Source organism: Arvicanthis niloticus, chromosome 1 (genome assembly GCF_011762505.2).
Source record: "Arvicanthis niloticus isolate mArvNil1 chromosome 1, mArvNil1.pat.X, whole genome shotgun sequence".
In the NCBI taxonomy this organism is placed as follows: Eukaryota; Metazoa; Chordata; class Mammalia; order Rodentia; family Muridae; genus Arvicanthis; species Arvicanthis niloticus.
Genome location: NC_047658.1, coordinates 68,609,036 through 68,630,330, shown reverse-complemented (window position 1 = coordinate 68,630,330; position 21,295 = coordinate 68,609,036). Strand labels below are relative to the sequence as shown.

Below are 21,295 nucleotides of genomic sequence, written 5' to 3'. Positions count from 1 at the left end.
CTGGCTCTGGGTTGGGCTGGGCTGGGCGGGGCCGGGCGGCGCTGGCTCAGCCCCTTCAACCTAGACCACAGCCGGTGTGTGGAGCCTCCTGAGGCAGCTCAGCATGGTGGAGTTCGCCCCCCTGTTGATACCATGGGAGCGCAGGCTACAGACCTTCGCGGTCCTTCAGTGGATCTTCTCCTTCATGGCCTTGGGTAAGAGGGTAGCCATGGGCACACGGGAAGAAGGGCAGGGCAGCCTCAGCGGGAGCACAGGATGCTTGGTGGAGAGATTCAGGAAGAGGCTTTGCTAGGCTCAAGGGCTCTTCCGGGGTCTGTCAGAACCTCCTGTGGGTATGTTGGGTTTCCCAAGTCTTAGGCAGACTTTCGTTTCCTGGACGTTGGGACAGTTTCCTCCAGGTTTTTGCTGCAAGCTGCTGAGGGCTGAGGGAGCATCCGATGCTGGGGGATGCCTCTGAGAGGAAAGCTCTCCAGTTTATCTCTCAGAAAAAGAGAGCTGGAACTGAGGCCAGAAAAGAGGGGACCGTCCTCTGCTTCACCAGCTGCATGATGGGGATGCCAGTATCACCCTCTGGAGTCTTTGTAGATGAAATGCAGAAAGCTGGGAACTTGTATGAAAGGCAGACCTACCTGACTTCTGAGGTGTGGCTGTATCCCACTCCATCCTGTGGATGTGTGCCTCTGCTCCAGCACCGCTGTGGACCGGGAAGGAAGAATGGCCGGGAGCACTTGGAAAGCTTATCTCCTTTGTTGGCACTAGACTGGGGAAGGACTGCCACCCCAGGACTCTGCCTGGGTTCAAATACTGCTGGTTGTCAAAACATGTGCTCAGTACATGCTTTACACACACACACACACACACACACACACACACACACCTCACAATGTTTCATCTACAAGGTTTATTCCTGCAAAGTAGGCCTTCCAGGATCCCACCTTTAGCACCCACTTTAAAAGGGTCTGCATCTCTATACCAGGGTCTGTAACCATTTTAAGTACCCCTGGTAACAGCCAAGCAGAGGAACTGCATACTTGAAAGGCCCAGGCTGTGAATCAGGAGCCTGGCAACTGCTCCTTCCAGAGGAAGAAGGGCTGGAGGATGGGCAGAGGGCCCTGGGAGGAGGTGTGGATACAGAACATAGATGATGGGTATAGAAAACACAGGGCGGGCAGCCTAAGCCCAGGGATGGCTCTGGAGACTCAGAGTCAAGTAGTTCATAGCCACAAGCTCACAGGGGCTAATGGACATCAGGCTATCGTGTCTCCAGTGTCCTTGAGGGCAGGAGTAAGTCTGACTAGATGAACCTCATCCTTTCGGTCCGTGGTACCTGCCTGGGCTGCTCTTACTGCTCTTACATAGACACAGAGAGACTGGGGAGTGGAGCACAGAAGTCAGGGCTCCCCTGAGCTGAAGAGGACTGACTGGAGAGATTTGAGGAAAGGATTCTGGGCTCTTTCATGCCAGAATGGGAATTTTTACTTTACCCCTTATCCTGAGGGCAAAGGAGAATAGACTCAACAGGGAAGTGATAAGGTCCAGACTGGTGTTAAAGGTCCCCGTGCCTGCTGTGTGGGGGATGGGGAGATCAAAGGCAGTCAAGAGTCTCCATCAGTAGTCACCAAATCAGGGCCAAGACCAGCCTGAGTGGCTTTTTGCTTTGTTTGGGTTTTTTTTGTTTTGTTTTCAGCCCGAGATCCAAGAGTGGTTGTCATTTGTAAAAGATTAGATTTTAAGCTGCTACTTAAGTATCTCTAAGGTGCCTCTCAATTTGCATCTCGAGTCACAAGTTCTGAAATGTCTAAAATATCCACTCTCTTGCCTCATTTTTTTATACTGTGATGATGATGATGGTTCTGATGGTGGTGATTTTGGTGCTGAAGAAGGAATGGCCTCGGCGTCTCCAAAGCATGAGGGTCTAAGTTTGATTTCCAGAGCCTCTGTAGAAATGTCAGGCATGGCGACACATGCTTGTACTCTCAGTGCTGGGGAGGCGGTGTCAGGAAGGTCCTTAGAGCTTGCTGGCCAGGTAGCTAGCCTAATGGTGATCTTCAGGCTGTCTCAAAAGAAGGTGAACAGCCTTCCTGAGGTGGACACTCAGGGTTGTCCTCTGGCCTTTACACGCATGCATACATGTGGGTGCACACACTTACCCACAGGTGAACATGCACACACAAGTGTCATACCAGAGAGGTAAGCCAAGGCAGTATAGTGGGGGTGTAGTCCACAGACCACCACTTAAGGGAAGTCTTAAAGAATAGTGAGGTTTGGGCTAGAAACATGATTGTGTCAGTGAAGCACTTGCTGTACAAACGGAGGATTAGAGTTTGGACCCTGTTTTAGCTGGGGTTTTACTGCTGTGAAGAGACACCATGACCACAGCAACTCTTATAAAGAAAAACATTTAATTGGGGCTGGCTTACAGTTCAGAGGTTCAGTCCATTGTCATCATGGAGGGAAGCATGGCAGCGTGCAGGCGGACATGGTGCTGGAGAGGGAGCTGAGAGTTCTACATCTTGATCCAGAGGCAACAGGAAGAGAGAGTGAGCCTCTAGGCCTGGCTTGAGCATCTGAGACCTCAAAGTCCACTCACAGCAGCACACTTTTTCCAACAAGGCCACACCCACTCTGAACAAGACCACGCCTCCTAACAGTGCCAGTCCCTAGGAGCCTATTGGAGCTATTTTCGTTCAGACCACCACAGATTCCCACAAAAACACCAGGTGGGGTTTGGTGGCCTGCCTATAATATCAACACAAAGGAAGCAGAGACAGGAGATTCCTAGAGCAAGCTGGCCAGCTAGACTAGTCCAATCAGGGATTCAAAAAAGAGAGAGAGAATCAGAGGCAGAGAGACAGAGAGAGAGAGAGAGAGAGAGAGAGAGAGAGAGAGAGAGAGAGACCGTGCCTCAATACCTGAGAGTCACAGAGGGATAGAAAAAGATAAAGGTCAGAGAGTGATAGAGGAAGATACACTGGCACCTGAACACACGTGTGCCCATGTATGAACATACATACATACATACATGCTTACAAACCACATATACACCAAGAAAAAATACGATGTGAGTCTAAAGCCTGCCAATACTCAGGTTCCCAGGCAGGGAAATCTGAAGGAGGAAGAAAAGGCAGAGGATGATCTGAACAGCTGGTTCAAGCTGGACATATGGGATGTATTTTGCAAAATGGCACAGAAGTAGCTGGGAAAGTCAATTAGGACCAGGCACCAAAGGCTCAGGCCCCAAGCCAAATGCTTTCCAGATGGGCTACTTATTGCTTCTGTTTCTTTTCTCTCTCACATCTCTCTAGTGGGGGAGTAAGGTTCCTCAGTCTTGGTCCATGCTGTTCCTAGATGTTTTTGTTTTATATTTTATATTGCTGAGTGAATAAATGAATGACTGGCATGAGCCGAGCACTGAGTCCCAGATATTACCCTGCTAGCTTGCTATGTGAGCTTAGCCATGTGCATATCCTTTCTGAGTCTAAAAAGTAGGAGTTTAAGACAGGCCTGGTGACACAACCCTTAGATCCCAGAACATGGGAGGCAGAGGCGGGTGGATCTCTGAGTTCAAGGCCAGCCCTGTCTACAGAGTGAGTTTCAGGACAGCCAAGGCTATACACAGAGAAACCCTGTCTCAAAAACAAAACAACAAAATGTAGGGGTTTAAGAAGCCTTAGGCTTGCCTGGACCTTTGATCCCAGCACTTGGGATCTCTGTGAGTTCAAGCCCAGCCTGGTGTACATAGTGAGTTTTAGAACAGCCAGAGCTGCATAGTAAGACCCTGTTTTTTATTGTTTTTGTTTTGTTTGTTTGTTTGTTTGTTTTTAAATAAAGACAATAACAAAAGAAACTGCAAGCTTTTAAAGACTGGGTAAAGGAAGGAAAGATGGAAGGAAGGGCTACCTTCCTAAGTTACCAAGCAGACCGATCTGGGTTTGCTGTTCACAGGGCAGAGAAATTAGTCCGGAGTCAGGATTGCCAAGTGGGATCCTTCTAGTTGAGGGGAAAGCCCTCTGTTTTTTCCTAAACTTTTTTTTTTTTCTGCAAAAGTAACTCATTCAAACATCATTTGAACTTTTAAGTAAAAGATTTCCCACAATCCTCCCCTCCAGGTAGCCACTGTTTAGCAGTGCATTTTTTTCCTGAGAGAGGGTCTTATTAATGGGAGCCACTGCAGAGACTTTTGGGTTGACCCAAAAGGGAAAGCGCTGTTGCTGTTTTATTGTTTTTGTTTGTTTGTTTTTTATTTTTAACATGAAAAAATTGGAGTTAGGCTAAGGAGACGGCCCAGTCGGGAACGTGCTTGCTGTACAATTGTAAGTAAGGACCTGAGCTGATTCCCTGTGCCCACATACCAAGCTGGATGTGGCGGCATATTCCTGTTACTCCAGCTCTGGGAAGACAGGAGCATCAGAGGCTTTCCTGCCAGTCATCCTGGCTGAATGAGTGAGCACAGGGTCAGTAAAAAAAAACTCTTGTCTCAAAAAATAAGGTGGAGGGGTTAGGGATTTATGGCAGTGGAATTAGGGAATTAAAGCACCTGCCTAGCAAATACAAGGACCTGGGTTAGGTCCTCAGCTCCAGAGGGGGAAAATGTGGAGGGTGATAGACACATGACCTCTGACCTCAGGACTCAGCATGCACATGCTCACATGGAAACTGCACACTCACACAAGCATTCGTGTATATATATGCATACACACACGGGGGGGGGCAGAGAGGAGAAGGGAGAGAGAAAATTTTTTGTAATAAGGGTTTCTCTATGTAAGTGAGGTTTGGTCTGAATTTGCAATCTTCCTGCCTTATCCTTGATTACAGGTGCACATCACAGCAGCTGCTGCCTATTTCCAGTGCAAACATTTTTAATGAAAATCATAAATAAATAAAGTCTAAGTCAACCTCCCTCCCTCCTTGTCTCCTGCTTGGAGGAGCTTTCTGTCCCCTCTGAGTGCAGGGACATCTGTGCCAGCCTCTGTTCCTACTCACACTGGCACTTGGTTCTAAGCCCTCTACAAACAGAAAGTAACGAAGCCATAAGCCACTGCTGGTCCTGTCTCTCCATCATTCATGCCTTAGATGGGTCCAGGAAGAGGGCAGATATCTGGAGGGACAGGCTGGCCCTCGAAGTGCTGAGTGTAGCTGTCTTTTCTTTCAGTTTTTTTCAGATATCATTTGTCTGGGTTTGTGTATGAATCCCCCCCCCCCCCGTCCCCGTTTTTATTTGTAAATAATTTAATAACATTTAAAAATAAATAACAAGCATGGATTCAATCTAAGTATCTACTAATGGAGAAGCAAAATGTGTTAGATACACACAATGGGACATTAATGGAAGGGGGGATTCCTATGACCCCAAGCTGTAGTGTGCCTGGAGTAGTTAGAGTTATTGTGAGCATGGGTGGGTGCCTCCCCTGGATAGGGAGGGGGTGGGGCGCTGTCTCCTGGGTATGGTGTTTCTGTTAGGGAAGATAAAGTGTTCTGGGGATAGATGACGTCAATGGCTGAATAAAGAATGTACTTAATTGTACTGCACACTCACAATGGCAAGGTGATACACTGTATGCTCAGTACATTTTACTAGAACCAAAAACATTGAAACAGGGCTGGGGAGACAACTCAATGCAAGTGTGAGGACCAGAGTTCGAATCCCCAGACCTTATGTAAATGCTAGGTTGGCATGGCAGCCCACCAGTAATTCCAGTACTTAGAAGGCAGAGATGGGGGACACTGGACCACGGTAGCTAAACTAGCATGGACTACTGGTAGACTCTGGATTCAAGTGAGAATAAGGTGAGAAATGAAGGGATAAAGTGATGAGCAATTGATGAAGATTCCTGATGTCATATGTATGCATACCCCCCCACATGTGAACACACACACATGCACACCACACACATGTACCCCCACCACATATGAACACACATGCACTCCACACACACATGTGAACACATACACATGAACACCCAACACACATGAACACACACATACAGGTATACCCACCACATATGAACACACACATGTACACCCCATACACATGTGAACACACAATGCACACCACACACACATGTGAACACACACACATGTAAACCTACCACATATGAACACATGCACACCCCCACACATATGAACATACACATGCACACTTACCACATATGAACACATACACACATGCACGCCCACCACATATGAACACACACATACATGCATGTCCTACACACATATGAACACACACACATGCATGCCCTACATACATATCAGCACACAGACCCACCACATAGACACATACATGATGCACACCCCACACACATGTGAAAACACACATGCACACCTACCTCATACAAATGCAAAAACAAAACCCAACAAACCTTTATAACAAAATATAAAGTACCTCATACACAATACTGGAAATATAGCTTCTCAGGGACAACTTTTTATTGGTTGCTCATGGCTGGTCCACCAGCAATTGGTACCTTTTAGATGCCCCTTGCAGAAAGAGTATTTGTGGCCTGAATCTATATTATCCCCTGACTTCTAAATCTTTAGCGTTCAAATTGGTCAAGCCCCACCTCACAACCTCTGGTGCACATCTGGTGTAGTGGGGAGTAAGGGGTCGGGGGAACGACTTTAGACTGGGCCCCAGGCCTTGTGGCTCCTCCTGGTGTCTAAGGCATGGAAGTCGGTCTTCTCTCAGTGGTGTGTGCCAGATAGTGCAGGGGCGCTGCAGGCACGAGGGGAGAGGGCGCTGCAGACGCGGGGGCGCAGTCATGGAAGAGCTAAGTTGGGGTTTTACCTGCTTTGGTTGCAGCTCTAACTCTCCTGCTTCTCTCCCAGCTCAGCTCTGTATCGCCATCTTCATAGGCCTCCTATTCACGAGGTTCTGGCTCCTCCCTGTCCTATATGCCACCTGGTGGTACCTGGACTGGGACAAGCCGCGACAGGGAGGCCGGCCCATCCAGTTCTTCAGACGCTTGGCCATATGGAAGTACATGAAGGATTATTTCCCTGTCTCTGTGAGTACCAGGCTTTGGGGGGGTCAAAGGGCTCCTGAGCCACTCATTTCTGTGGGGCCAGGAGGTCTGAGAAGCAGAAGGCTGGCTAGGAAGCAGGGGCTTGGGGGAGGCCTATGGGAAAGCATAGCTTCTCTCTGGTTGTGGAACCAATATGGTCCCTGATGAATAAATGTGGTTTGAGGGGATATGTGTGTCTTATAGGAGCAAAGCTATCAGCAGTCCTGGTTTTGGTCTTAAGAGATCATCTGACCCCACATTACATTAAACAGATAGGGGGACTCAAGGTTGTGGTCCTGCTCACACAGCAAACTCTCTTACTAGGCTTAATGTTTCTGCACTGATATAGGACTGCCTCAGAGTCAGTCCTTACCATTGGCAGGCTGAACATCCTTAGGCAAGGCTTAGCCCATGCTGGCCTCAGTGTCCCTAAGGGTCAACAAGCAATGAGACATCTCCTACCATGAGTGTCCTCAAATCTGGCATCTCTGGTTCGTGACACTTTTAGGTCATCGTGAACACGTGGCCTTAGACTTGAAGGTTGGTCCTGAGTGGAGCAGACTCGGGTTCCTTCAATGGGACTGAACCCAAGAACCACAGGCAGTGCTGGCTTACTGAGGGGATGAGATGGAGTCGGGATGCAGGCCAGGCGTGGGCAGCTAGAGCATGGCTTGTGGAGCTGGACATTCACGATCCTGCCATGTATCGGCAGTGTGACCTGAGCCGGTTGCCCATGCTCTAAGCTACTGTTTTGGTCATATTTAAGATAGAGATAGCTGAACATGGTGGGACACACTTTTAATTCCAGCAATGGAAGGCAGAGGCAGGAAGAGCTCTGTGAGTTCGAGGCCAGCCTGGTCTATATAGTGAGTTTCAGGACAGCCAAGGCTATGAAGAGAGACCCTGTCTCAAAAACAAACAGGGGTTGGAAAGATGGCTCAGTGGTTAAGAGCAATGGCTCTTCCTGAGAACCCAGGTATAATTCTTAGAACCCACATGGCAGCTTACAACTGTCTGTCACTCCAATTTGAATCTGGTACCCTCACACAGACATACAGGCAGGCAAAACACGGATGTGCATAAAATAAATAAATCATTAAAAAATGAAAAAGAAGCCATGAGGTGGTGGCACATGCCTTTAATCCCAGCACTCAGGAGGCAGAGGCAGAGGCAGATAGATCTTTGAGTTCTGAATTTGAGTCTACAGAGTGAGTTCCAGGACAGCCATGTCTTCAAAAACAAACAAGATAAAGATGATGCCATGTACCGTCCAGACAGTGTGTATTCTACAGACTGTGCAGACAAAGCCCTTGGAGAATCTTACTAATAGCTGGTCTCACACCATGTCACTGAGTCAGTAGGACACTGCTTGGAACTGGACACTCTGACCTTCACCCCAGCCTGACTTCTTCCTCCCCACGTCTTTCTTCAGGGACTCAAGTTCCCTGCTACCAAAAGGGGAGCAATGGGACCGACAGGCTCACAGATGTTAAGCAATTTGCTTGCATCATGGGGACTCCAGTAAAGGATCCTACGCTGTGCCTTTTTGAGAGTCCTGGGGCCCCATAAGGCTTGACAAAGGTTGAGTGACAGTGGTAATGCAGAGGCCCATAGCTTTCCAGTGAGCAGGGCCTCCAAGGAAAGGGGCTGGCAGGGAACAGGGAGGGACTAGCAGAGACTGTCAATCAATGGCATTGAACATTTTAGTGTCCAGCGTGAGGGAGCCTAGACTAGCTTGGGGGACTTAGATGCATGACATTCACTTCCATTCCTCAGATTTCTTTATTCTTAAGGGGCCCCTCCCAGGATCTCCACAACAGGCACAGCACAGCACAGCACAGCACAGCACAGCACGACTTGTTGAGACCCAAGATGTCTTGGGCAGAGTCCCAAGTCCTCACTCCAGGACCTCTGAACTCTGTGACTCTGAACCTCCTTCCCTGCCTCACCTCTCTCTGGGCCCTGTGTTGGGGAGGTCAGGGTTCTCCAGGATGGTGTACAACCTGTGCTCTGGGGAGGTATAAGAGGCATCAAAGGAAGCCTGGTTAGTTCTGGGCTCTGCTGAGTTTTGCAGATTCTGGCTCTGTCTTCACTTTCTTTTTGTGAGCTATAGTCCTGAGCTCACTAGAAACAAAAGCCTTTTCTGTCAGAGGCCTCCTGAGCCGGATCTGGCCCTTCAGTGTGACCAAAGCAAAAGCTAGCCTGAGTAGTGGCAGAAGAGGTGACTCGGGTCAGTGGAGCTTCCTAGAGGCCTACCCAGATCTGGGTAGCCCAGGGCTCTAGAGTGCGTCTGCCTTTGCCCACTTGGTTTTCCAGCAGCAGGGCTAACAGAAGTGATAACAACGAGGATGTCCACCATCTTGCTGATCCTTCCTCAGCCAGGGGACTCTCTGCCTGATTTGCAAAAATCAGTGTTGTTTTTTTGCCTATCCCAGGCTTTGTGTGCAAGCTCCCGCCAGGGGCAGGCGATACCAGTGAATGGCCAGCAGAGGGAGAAATGCTGGTCTCTTGGGATGTGGCTGGCCTAGGATTGGAGTGACCAGGAGTGGGCTGGAGCTTGCAGACTTTCTTTTCCACCGACCTCCTCCTCACAGGATACCCTCTCTCCCTTCCAGGCACTTTTCTTTCCAACTCTGCTGCACCCCACCTCCCCCCCCCCCCCCCCCCCCGCCTCTGCACTCCCCCTCCAGTGCAGTGGTCTTCTGATGACTTTCTGAAGACTTTTACGTCTTGATTATTTGTTACTATGATTTTACAAACTAATTTCCAGGGGTGGAAATATCAAACAAAATCAGAACATTGCAGCTTTCCTGATTCCCTAAGAGCTATCGGGGCGTCAGGCAGTTCATGGACAGGTAGCTGTCGTCAACACATGTGAAAGGTGGGCCCAGGAGCTGGGTGTCCCCATGGAGATTTCATCACCCAGAATAAACACTGTCTACATAGGCCAAGACCTTGGGAGGGACCAGGTTCTGTGGCCAGGACCCTGACCTGGGGTCAGGAAATGCTGGGCGCATTGTCTGAGTCAGCTTGGAGGGGTGAGGACCACCTCTCACCCCACTCCTGTCCCTCCCAGCAGGCTTTCTCTCTCTCTCTCTCTCTCTCTCTCTCTCTCTCTCTCTCTCTCTCTCTTTGTTTTTTGTTTGTTTGTTTGTTTGTTTTTGTTTGTTTTTGAAGACAGGGTTTCTCTGTATAGCCTTGGCTGTCCTGGAACTCACTCTGTAGACCAGGCTGGCCTCGAACTCAGAAATCCACCTGTCTCTGCCTCCCAAGTGCTGGGATTAAAGGCGTGCGCCACCACTGCCCTGCTTCCAGAAGGCTTTCTCAATTCCTACTGACAACCGTGATTAGATAAGCCCTTTTTTCTGACTGTTCTCACCCTGGCAACCACCTACCATGTACCAGCCCTATTGTCTTGAGCTGTGACAACCAAAAATGACAATAGACAGACAAGGGTTGAGGGAGATGGCAGACTTGCTCTCCTTAGTGCAGGCCACTGCTCCAGAACCTGTGTTCTGGGTCCTAAACTCCCCTCTCTGGCTCATCCCCTTTTCCCTCTACCCTAAGTCCAATCAAGAGCCTTTCTTTCTTTGCATTCCACTTGCTCCATGGTGCACCCTTCCTTGGGATAAAACCCATCTTTGCAACAGCCTGCAAGCTCCTGCAGACTGAGCCCTTATCTGCCCCTCTTTTCGCTCTTGCCATCCCATTTCCCCAGGTCACCCGTGCAGGGGGCCTGACTGGAGCACACCCCGACTTCATTAACTCCCACTGCCTTTCACACAGCATCTGGGAGGGCTTCGCATTTGGAGCCTGGATGCCTGGGCTCAGCCAGGCTCTGCTCCCTCAGTAGCTGTGTGAGCCAAAGAAAGGCCATGAATCTGTTTCCTCTTCTGTACATTGGGACACAGATACCAACATTGCTCTCAGGGGTGACAATGGAGGACAATGGCACAAAGTCAGAGTGGGCACTGTTTGACACTCTTTCTAGCTCCCAGGGTCTTGTCAATAGTCTCAGTGGTAAAACTTAAAATATTTTATGAGCCATAAGAAATACGCCTTCAGTGAGAATTGTGAGGTGATTTCAAGATGGTGATGGGAGGCTAGCTTAGAAATGAGGAACATATCCGTAAATGGCTGTGAGCCCCAGTCAATGACTTCATGACCTGGCAGGAAGGTGGATCAGAGAATTTAACTGGAATCTGGGAGGCCAAACCCATACCTAGGGCCATATGCAAGGGCAGCTAGGATAGCCTTTCCTTCATTCATCTGGCTGGGATGGAGGATACAGGGAAGTTGCTCCAGGCCCTGCATACACACACGTACCCACCCAACCAGCCATACACGCATGCACACATACATGCACACTTGCACACATTCACACACACAAGGGATAGGCACTCACACTCAAGCCCAGCACCAGATCTACTGAACCGAACCCTGTTTTCCTGCTGAGTAATCTAGGTGCACAAGTAGGTCATGAAGCACTTTCCCTGTATGAAAATAGCGGTCGCCGGGCGGTGGTGGCGCTCGCCTTTAATCCCAGCACTTGGGAGGCAGAGGCAGGCGGATTTCTGAGTTCGAGGCCAGCCTGGTCTACAGAGTGAGTTCCAGGACAGCCAGGGCTACACAGAGAAACCCTGTCTCGAAAAACCAAAATAAAAAAAAAAAAAAAAAAAAAAAAAAAAAAAAAAAAAAAAAAAAAAGAAAATATTGGGTCCATTTGCCCTGGAGTTCTTGAATAGGCTGCTGATGCAGAAGCCCGGGGGAGGTAACCTGGACTCCTGGGTTTTGCAAAGTTGACTAGAAAGTTCCAAAGCTAGTCCTGAGTGCTCTGTGCCCTGAAGCAAAGACTTTCTGGCTCCCTCCTGTGCTCTCTGCAGGAGATGGCAGGTCTCAGATCCAAGTGACCTCTGTGGTTCTGGGCAATTCTCTTATCACCTCTGCATTCCGTTTGCTCACTTGTGCAATGGGCTATCACACTGCAGCCAGCCCTTAGGGCCCAGGTAAGTGTTACAAGCTAGCTGTACAGGTGCTTTGTGTGTCCCAAACCAGCCAAGAGCACAGTGGATCCTGAAGCATGTGAGCCACAGAAGGGTTTGAGAAGGCACAGGGCACACGTGGAAAGACTGGACTAAACTGGTGTGATAGAACACTCTACGATATTGGGGTCTTCTGTGTAGGCTTGGAGGAGGGCCTTATGATTAAAAGTAATATTTTAGGATTTCCCTTCAGAACTGAAAACATGTTCATACATATTCAGGGCCATGGTGTTCATAACAGCCAAAGAGTAGAAATTACTCAAGTGCTTATCAGCCGATAAACAAAATAACAGTCTGTCCATACAATGGAATATTATTTGCTCAGAAAAATGGAGTGCAACATGGCATGAAAGAGACCTAGAGACCTTGGACACATGCCAGTAAGTCCAAGCATCCAGTTACAAAGGTCTTACGTGTGTGGCTTCTGGTAGACACTGTCCAGGACAGGCAAACTCAGAGAGATGGAGAACAGGGCTGCCAAGAAAGGACTGAGTCACAGTGACGTGGTCTCCCTCCTGGAGCTGGGAGTGTGCTCTGGAGTCAGCGGTGAGACTGCATAGCTATTTCCAAGTGCACTTGACTCAACCACAGACTTTCAAAGATTGGCTCTTACGGTCTACAGGTGATACCAATAAAAAATGAGGCGCTCCAGAGTCTAGCTACCTGGATGATGCCTCCTCTCCATCCCACTGCTTAGTGCTAGGCCCAGCCTGGATTTCTCCAGACACCTACCACTTTGCTTAGCCACCCTTCCCTACTCTAGCAGAACTGAGGGGGCTGCAGAGAGACCAGTGGACTTCACCAACGCCCCTCTTCTTCCTTTGCCTCCTGGGAACCTGTAACAAGTCTGTCAGGGAAGTATTACCACTTCCTGTTAACAACTGAGGCACGGAGGAGCCAGCGTCTAGCACAATCCTGAGATAAGCTTCTAGACTCCTAGCTTAGGGTGCTGTCTTATGCGGTGGCATCCAGGTGATGTATCACAGGATTGGGGTTGGGGATGCCTCTTCCACTGGCTTCCTTCCTTCTTTGACTCAGTTTCCTGAGGCATCTCCTCTGTCCCATTGTGTTGTGGAGATACAATGCATAGGAAACACAGCCTCCAGGCTTCACAGGAAACAGTAGCTGGTTAGCAGAGAAGATACCAGTAGGAACCACTGGTGAGAAGGCTCAGACCAGCACTCAGTGGGACCTTGGTGACCCTCCAGGGCACACACTTCCATGTGTACATGTCAATACATATAAATGTCAGTTCACAGGGTTCCCATGCTCACCAAGATACTTTTCTCTACGCAGATGCTTCAAGGTCAAGGGGACAATTGTTCATTTGTTCATTTATTTATTTAAAGTAGTAATGTGTTCTTATTCAAAATTCAGGAGGACAGAAAAGCAGATCTAAAAAGACTATTCTAGGGATGGGGAAAGGCTCGGGCAGTAAAGGACTTGCCTTACAAGCCTGAAGACTTGAACTTGATGCCCAGTACTAATGTAAAAATGCCAGGTGTAGTGGTCACCTGTAATCCTATCACTGCGGTGGCAGAGACAGGGAGGATCCCCATGGTTTACTGGCTAGATAGTCTATCCTAAATCATGAATGTTGGCCAAATGAGAGACAGTGTCTCAAAGGAAGGTGGTGACATTTCAGAAGATGACACCTGAGATTGTCCTCTAGCTTACACGCACAGCAGTCACTACTACCCCATTCATTCTAGGACATATCCCTCATCCCAGGTCCCATCCTGGGAGCATCTTTGACCATTGGTGTTTGGTGCAGCCATGCTCAGTGGCTATGTCCTGCATACACTGTCCTGTTCCTTGCTCTCCACTTATCTCCACTTTGTGTGTGTATGTGTGTGTGTGTGTGTGTGTGTGTGTGTGTGCATGTACACGTGCCTGTGTATCTATGTGTCTGTGCCTGTCATGGCCTACCAATGGAAATCAGAGAACAACCTAAGGAGTCAGTCCTTGCCTTTACCCTATTTTGTGACAGGGTCTCTATTGTTTTCCTCTCTGTACTTTTTTTTTAATCTTTTGAGTAAGGTTAAGATAGGGTGATGCCTGCATGGTAGCGGGCCCCATGTGGCCCTCATAGCCTTCACTTTTTTAAAAAAAAAATTCTATTGGTTATTTTATTTATTTACATTTCAAGTGCTATCCCCTATCCCACCCTTTCCCCTACCCCCTTACCGCCCCCCCCCCGTGAGAGAGCTCACCCACTCCCACCTTACCACCCTAGCATTCTCCTATGCTGGGTCATCAAGCCTCCACAAGACCAAGGGCCTTCCCTCCCATTGATGCCAGATAAAGCAATCCTCTGCTACATATGCAGCTGGAGCCAAGGGTCCATCCATGTGTACTCCTTGGTTGGTGGTTTAGTCCCTGGGAGCTCTGGGGGGTCTGGTTGGTTGATATTGTTGTTCTTCCTATGGGATTGCAAACCCTTTCAGCTCCTTCAGTCCTTCCCCTAACTCCTCCACTTGGGTCCCTGTGCTCAGTCCAATGGATGGATGGTTGGCTGCAAGCACCTGCATCTGTATTGGTCAGGCTCTGGTACAACCTCTCGGTGGACAGTCATACCAGGCTCCTGTCAGCAAGCACTTCTTGGCGTCAGCAATAGTGTCTGGGTTTGGTGGCTGCAGATGAAATGGATCCCCAGGTGGGGCAGTCTCTGGATGGCCTTTCCTTCAGTCTCTGCTCCTCTTTGTCCCTGCTTTTCCTTTAGACACGAACAATTCTGGGTTAATATTTTTGAGATGGGTGGGTGGCCTCATCCCTTAACTGGGGGCCATGCCTAACCTCTGGATATGGTCTCTATGGGTTCTCTCTCCCCTTTGATGGGTATTTCAGCTAGTGTCATCCCCTGTTGGGTCCTGGGAGCCTCTTGCTTTCCTGGCATCTGGGACTTCTTTCTCTTGCTATGAAGACACACCATGGCCAAGGCAACCTATAAAAGGAAATATTTGACTAGGGGCTTGCTCAGTTTCAGACAGTCTGTGGTCATCATAACAGGAAGCATGGAGGCATGCAGGCAGGTCTGGTGCTTGAGCAATAGCTGAGAGCTTATCCACAAATTGGAGGCAGAGAGAAAGCCAGACTGGGCCTGAAGTGGGCTTTTAAAATCTCAAAGCCCGCTTCCAGTGACACGCTTCTTCAACAAGGCCATGCCTCTTAATCCTCCCAAACAGTTCCACTAACTATGGACCAAGCATTCAAATGTATAAGCCTATACGAGCTATTCCATTCAAACCATCACAGCTCTTGCCAGTCACCAGGAATTCCAGTCTCTTTCTGCCGGAGCCTCTCAGAAGAAAGGACAGGGCCTTCCTGGGACAGGGCCAAATGTCCCAACTTCATACAAAGGCATCGGGTGAACAATTTGCCCAAAGCCAGCACCCAGTTTGTGGGCACCCATATTACCCACTGCCCACACAGCACCTATCTCTGTGGAAGCATCCACTATACCGAGGATTATGAACGTCCTGAGCTTCAGAGTCCCAGACTGACACAAGCCCGTAGCAGAGCCAGGACCTGCTGTTCATCACCAGTGTGCTGTCTCTTACAGTTGGTCAAGACAGCTGAACTGGACCCTTCTCGGAACTACATCGCAGGCTTCCACCCCCATGGAGTCCTGGCAGCTGGAGCCTTTCTTAACCTATGCACTGAAAGCACAGGCTTTACCTCGCTTTTCCCAGGCATCCGTTCCCACCTGATGATGCTGACTCTGTGGTTCCGGGCCCCTTTCTTCCGAGATTACATCATGTCTGGGGGTGAGTCTCTTTACCCAGCCCCAGGTAGCTCAGGAAGAAGCTGGGTGTGTATGGGGATCTGAGAGAGTGCTGTCAACAGCTCTGTGTTTCTTTCAAGTACTTGTTCAGTAACAGCAGAGGCTAGACCCAAAGAACATCCTACATTGCTGTTCTGGGAAAGCCCATCAGGGGGTGGGAGAAAGAGGAGAATGCAAAGACCCCAGGTGGTGCATGTTTGGGGGAATCATGGCTTCTGTGGACATTGTGATGGCCTTTCTTGGACTGCCTCCAAGAAAGTCCCGCCTCCTTTACCCAGTATCTGACCCACCTTGCTCTCTCCCCAGGGCTGGTCTCATCAGAAAAGGTGAGTGCTGATTACATTCTGAGCAGGAAGGGCAGCGGGAACTTGCTAGCCATCATCGTTGGGGGCGCACAGGAGGCACTGGACGCCAGGCCTGGAGCCTACAGGCTGCTGCTGAAGAATCGAAAGGGCTTCATCAGGCTTGCCCTGATACATGGGTATGGAACTCAGGGGACAACACTGTAGGTACATTGTTGTAGGAGGAGCTAAGGTGGGAGGAGTAAAGAGAGGAAGAGGAAAAGGAAGAGGAGGAGCTGGGGAGAGCAGAGATGTAGGAGTGATGGAGAGCCATGCAGGTATGGAGAGCAGTCGCGGATAACAACTTTTATTTAGGTTAGCTAATTGAGAGACTGTCGAGACCCGCACTGACCCACACTTTGGAGTTACTGTGCTCTGGTCTGAGCAGATCAGACAACAGGGTCTAGCAAGAGACTCGAAGAATGGAGACAAGACAGAGGTTCTGATCAAGTCTCCTTTATTGTCTCTCTCATTGTCTCTCTTATTGTCTCTTTTATTGTCTCTCTCTTTGAAGGGAAGTCCGGGGTATTTATACACTTTTGCCACGTGCCTTGTAGGTGTAGGCGTCGATACCGAGTGCGCCTTACAGGCCTGTATGGTGTGGATAGCACGTGCGCCTTGCAGCTGTGGGCACTAAACAGCAAAACAAGATATGTGGGATAAACAAGATATTTATCAGAGTGTGCTCAGCTGTTGTAGGCTGTTGAAAACCAAGTCTCATGTCAGGGTATATGGCTTGAGATGGCTGCAAAGCTGATAGCTGCTTTCTGCTAAAAGTCGGCTCCCAACAAGAAACAACTCTCTTTGTATGGGCATATTGTTATTGAGCATTACCAAACATATAAAGCCTTTGATTAATCTCTAAGCATTAGAGTCTCATTTTCTTACTGGGCCCGCATGGATGGCAGGATGGTCTGGGCAATGCCCAGCCCATCTCCCATGCTGGCGTCTCATGGGTGGCAGGGCTGGTGTTTCTGGCTGGCCATTTCTAGCTGTGGTGCGCACGTGGCCTCTGGCCACAGAACATGGTGGCTGAGCTAGGTAGAGCCCCTGCACCTTATATAGTCGGTTTGACCAGCGGCCAATTTTAAATACTTCAACACATTATAGGTTTGTATTGTGTTGGGGAGACAGCAAGGATGACTGTAGCTTCTATTTTGGTGAGGAGATACTCAGGCCATACAAGGTATCTCACAGCCAAGTTTCTAAATACCTTTCCTAAAGGAGCCTGGGGGAATTGGTGGAGCTAGGTGAGAAGGGACATGTTCTCTACCGCTGGTGTGAACTCTCAGATCTTTGGGAATCTGGAAGAATGAGGTTGGGACCTTACTGCAGAGCTGTTCTCCCAGCATGGGAAGAGGTATCTGAGGAAGTTGAGCCAGGTGGCACAAGAAGGAGATTTTTCTAGGTAAGAAGTAAAAATGTTCTAGAACATTCTGATCTGCCAGTCATGGTAGCCACAAGAGAGACTGGGAGCCTGAAAAGGACCTATGAAAGTCAGAGAGGGGTCAAGGAAGGTCTGCCTTAGTTTCTAGTTGCTGAGTCTCTGCTTTCCATCCATGCCTTTCTGGGTTCTTCCAAATGTCCTCCCCTGTGTCCCTCTAGGGCAGCCCTTGTGCCAGTCTTCTCCTTTGGGGAGAACAACCTGTTCAACCAAGTTGAGAACAGCCCTGGTACCTGGCTGCGCTGGATCCAGAACCGGCTACAGAAGGTCATGAGCATCTCCCTCCCTGTCTTCCATGGCAGAGGTGTCTTCCAGTACAGCTTTGGCCTCATGCCTTTCCGCCAGCCCATCACCACAATAGGTAAGCTAAGATCCAGACTGGGAAGGCAGGGTCAGGGACAGAGCCTGAGATAGGTGCTACAAGGGGACTGGAGGATGGGCAAGAGATGCTCCCATCCTGGTGGAGCTCACAGTCTAGACAGGGATGCACACACCCACACAGGTAACTGACTTATGTGGAAAGCAGTCTGGGATAAGAGCTAAATAGACACAGAGGTACTGCTGGTTCAGTACTTATCCTCAAAGAGAGATTCTAATGGCTGAGTACTTATTCTTAAAGAGAGATACTGATGGCTGGGAATTCATTCTCAAGAAGAGAGAGCAGGCGATCTGTCATGTGTCAGATATTACACTCGTCATTTACCACATGGAAGCTTGGTTTGTCCTAGCAACTTTTAAGGGACTATTATCCCCATTTCATTGGTGTAAAGTGAGGCTCAAAGAAGTAAAATAACTTCCAAAAGCTCACATTGCCTTTGAGGGACAGAACTGAAGTTGTAACAGGAATCTATCTGACCTTTTGTTGGGTCAGAGAAGGATGGTTTAATTGTGATCTGGAGCTGGGGAGATGACTCAACCAATAAAGTGCTTGCTGAGCAAGGGTGAATTTGATGCCCTGCCCCCAGTGCCCAAAGAAAGCTGGACACAAGGCATGATGGTGGGCATCTGTAATCCTAGGCTGAAGGGACTAAAATAGAATCTCTAGGGCTTGATGGCTAGCAGTCTACCAGTGAGCAAGCTCCATGTTTGGTGAGAGACTTTGTCTCAAAAAATAAGATGAAGCATGATTAAGAAAAATACTCAGTGTTCACCTCTGGGCTTCGCGTATGCTCACACATGCACATGAACACATAGAGGTACAAAAAGGAAAGATTTTTAAATGTGTGTGCCAACTAATAATCAATAGGCTTTGAATTAGACTCTGGGGGCTCTTACTGTAAGAAATTAACAGCTTTGGTATATAGACTAACGCAATTTTTCAGTTATGTGTACACCTCTTCTGTTTTCTTCTTGGATTCTCATTCTGACAACGTTTGTAGAGAGAACTCCATTTATTTCAACTCTACTCATCCACCCATCTATCCATCCACCCATCTGTCTACCCATCCATCTATCCATCCACCCATCTGTCTACCCATCCATCTATCCATCCACCCATCTGTCTACCCATCCATCTATCCATCCACCTATCTGTCTACCCACCCATCTATCCATCCACCCATCTGTCTACCCATCCATCTATCCATCCACCCATCTGTCTACCCATCCATCTATCCATCCACCCATCTGTCTACCCACCCATCTATCCATCCACCCATATGTCTACCCACCCATCTATTCATCCACCCATCTGTCTACCCATCCATCCACCCATCCACCCATCAGTCTACCCACCCATCCACCCATTTGTTAGTTGAGCACAGATTTGGTAATCCTTATATCATGGATATCAGTGGTTGTATGGCAATGTCCTCATGTATTTGGATGCTGTTGCTGCTGCCGCCGCCTCTGGGGATATTTCTAGGAGGAGAGAGCACTACTTTCCCAGCCAGGCAGATTTAGATGTTTTCTGAGAGTCTTCCAGATCCCTCCCTATGAATAGGGAGTGTCACACATTAGGGCACATGCCAGTGAAGGAAGAGGGCTGCCTGGGCTGTGGCTCCTCCACTTCCATTCTAGAAGTGCAGGCACCTTCAATTCTGGCACTTTGAACTCTCAGAATCACATACCCTGGAGGTGATGTGTGCACTCTGGAGATGACATGTGCACCCTGGAGGTGACGTGTGCATTCTAGAGGTAATGCGTGCACCCTGGAGGCAATGTGTGAACCAAGTACTGCTTCCACCCGCTTACTTCGACCAATTACTTAACTTTTCTGAACCTCATTGCATCGCTGATCAAGTAGGAATGATGACAGGTTTTGTCTGCCTGGATTAAGGGAGAGAACATATGTAGAGAGCAGGGGTACCCCCATATTAAAAGCTGGCTGTTGGTATACTAAGAGTCTGGGAGTGAATTGTCCTAAAACCTTGGAATTTAGTACCTGAGGGCTGGGGAGACAGCTCAGTTGATAAAGTGCAAGCAAGAGGACCTGAGTTTGAAACCCCAGCACTTATGAAAAAAGCCAGGTGTGGAGACACATGCTTTTAATCCCAATTGTATACATGCTTCCACATGTGTATATGTGCACATGAACTTACACTTATACACACACATGGGGTGAAGGAAAGGGGGAAGGAGAGAGGGAGGAAGAGGGGAAGGAGGAAAGAGACAGAGCAAAGGAGGGAGAAAGAGAGGGAGGAAAGGGGGAGAGAGGGAGGAGTATCTGAAATCAGGGGAGGAGGGAGTGGTAGTGGGACACTGGGGTGACCTGCTCCCAGGGCCCCTGGGACTGCAGTGGTGCTCATTTGGGCCATTGTCCTCCTCTGTCCCTTGCAGTGGGCAAGCCCATTGCAGTGCAGACGACACCGCAGCCCTCAGAGGAGGAGGTGGACCGGCTTCACCAGCTCTATATCAAAGAGCTCTGCAAGCTCTTTGAAGAGCACAAACTGAAGTTCAATGTCCCCGAGGACCAGCATCTGGAGTTCTGCTAAGTGTCTCCAGCCAGAAGTCAGCTGCATCTGAGTGCCTGCAGGAGGGCTGGGATTAGAGGGACTTCCGCAGCCACCAGGAACTCCTACAAACCCAGCCACAGCTCCCAAGATGGAAGAGGCAGCTCCTAACCCTGGGATTTGTACCTGCAGCCAAAGCTCTGAGGTCTGCCTATCCCTGGCCTGTCTGCACATCTATAGAATGGGGAGAAACGCAGGCAGAGTAATTCCTGAGGTCTCTCCCCACAGTTGTAATGTCATTCAAACATGACCAAAGGACAACCAGGGAGAAAGAACAAAATTGTTCTTTATCTACCCTTGAAGGACAGTGCAAGAGAAGCCAGTACCCCAGGCATCCCTGTACATGCTCCCTGGATGCCTCTTCTTCCCCTCTGAGCTAGAGAGGGGAAGCCAAGTCTGCTCTGGCACCCACACTATGTTTCTTCCAGATTCTGGGTCCTCTGAGCTATGACATGGATACCAAAGGAGCCCAGAAAGCAGTTAAGGAGGACAGAGGTCACTGACTATGATGGAGGGTAGGTCTCCTTCCCATGTCCTGAGCTTCAGTTTCCCCAGCTTTAATGACCTGGGAGCCACACTGCTTACATCACAGAGGCTCCACCAGGGAGTCTCTTACTCGTGCTTTCCAGTGAACTCCAGCCTCTGTCTTGGCACAAAGGGCAGCACTGTACATGTTACTTCAATAAATGAAGAGTCTGTCTTAACTCCCTTCTCTTTCTTTCTTCAAAC

General features: G+C 49.0%; 1 protein-coding gene and 1 long non-coding RNA gene across 2 annotated transcripts; one reads left to right on the top strand and one right to left on the bottom strand.

The window, feature by feature from the left end:
• The first annotated feature begins 34 nt into the window (after positions 1-34).
• Positions 35-21,270, top strand: Mogat2 (monoacylglycerol O-acyltransferase 2). Its single transcript, XM_034514771.2, has 6 exons — positions 35-194; positions 6,829-7,007; positions 15,609-15,813; positions 16,137-16,311; positions 17,777-17,976; positions 20,394-21,270. Exons 1-6 carry the CDS (start codon positions 104-106, stop codon positions 20,546-20,548), a joined length of 1,005 nt encoding a protein of 334 aa, XP_034370662.1. The 5' UTR covers positions 35-103; the 3' UTR covers positions 20,549-21,270.
• LOC143443130 (uncharacterized) lies at positions 14,252-16,248 on the bottom strand. The gene is made up of 3 exons (XR_013111884.1): positions 16,121-16,248; positions 14,843-14,990; positions 14,252-14,762 (listed from the first exon to the last, which is right to left on the bottom strand). It is a non-coding gene; the product is annotated as an uncharacterized LOC143443130 (long non-coding RNA).
• Positions 21,271-21,295: the final 25 nt, after the last annotated feature.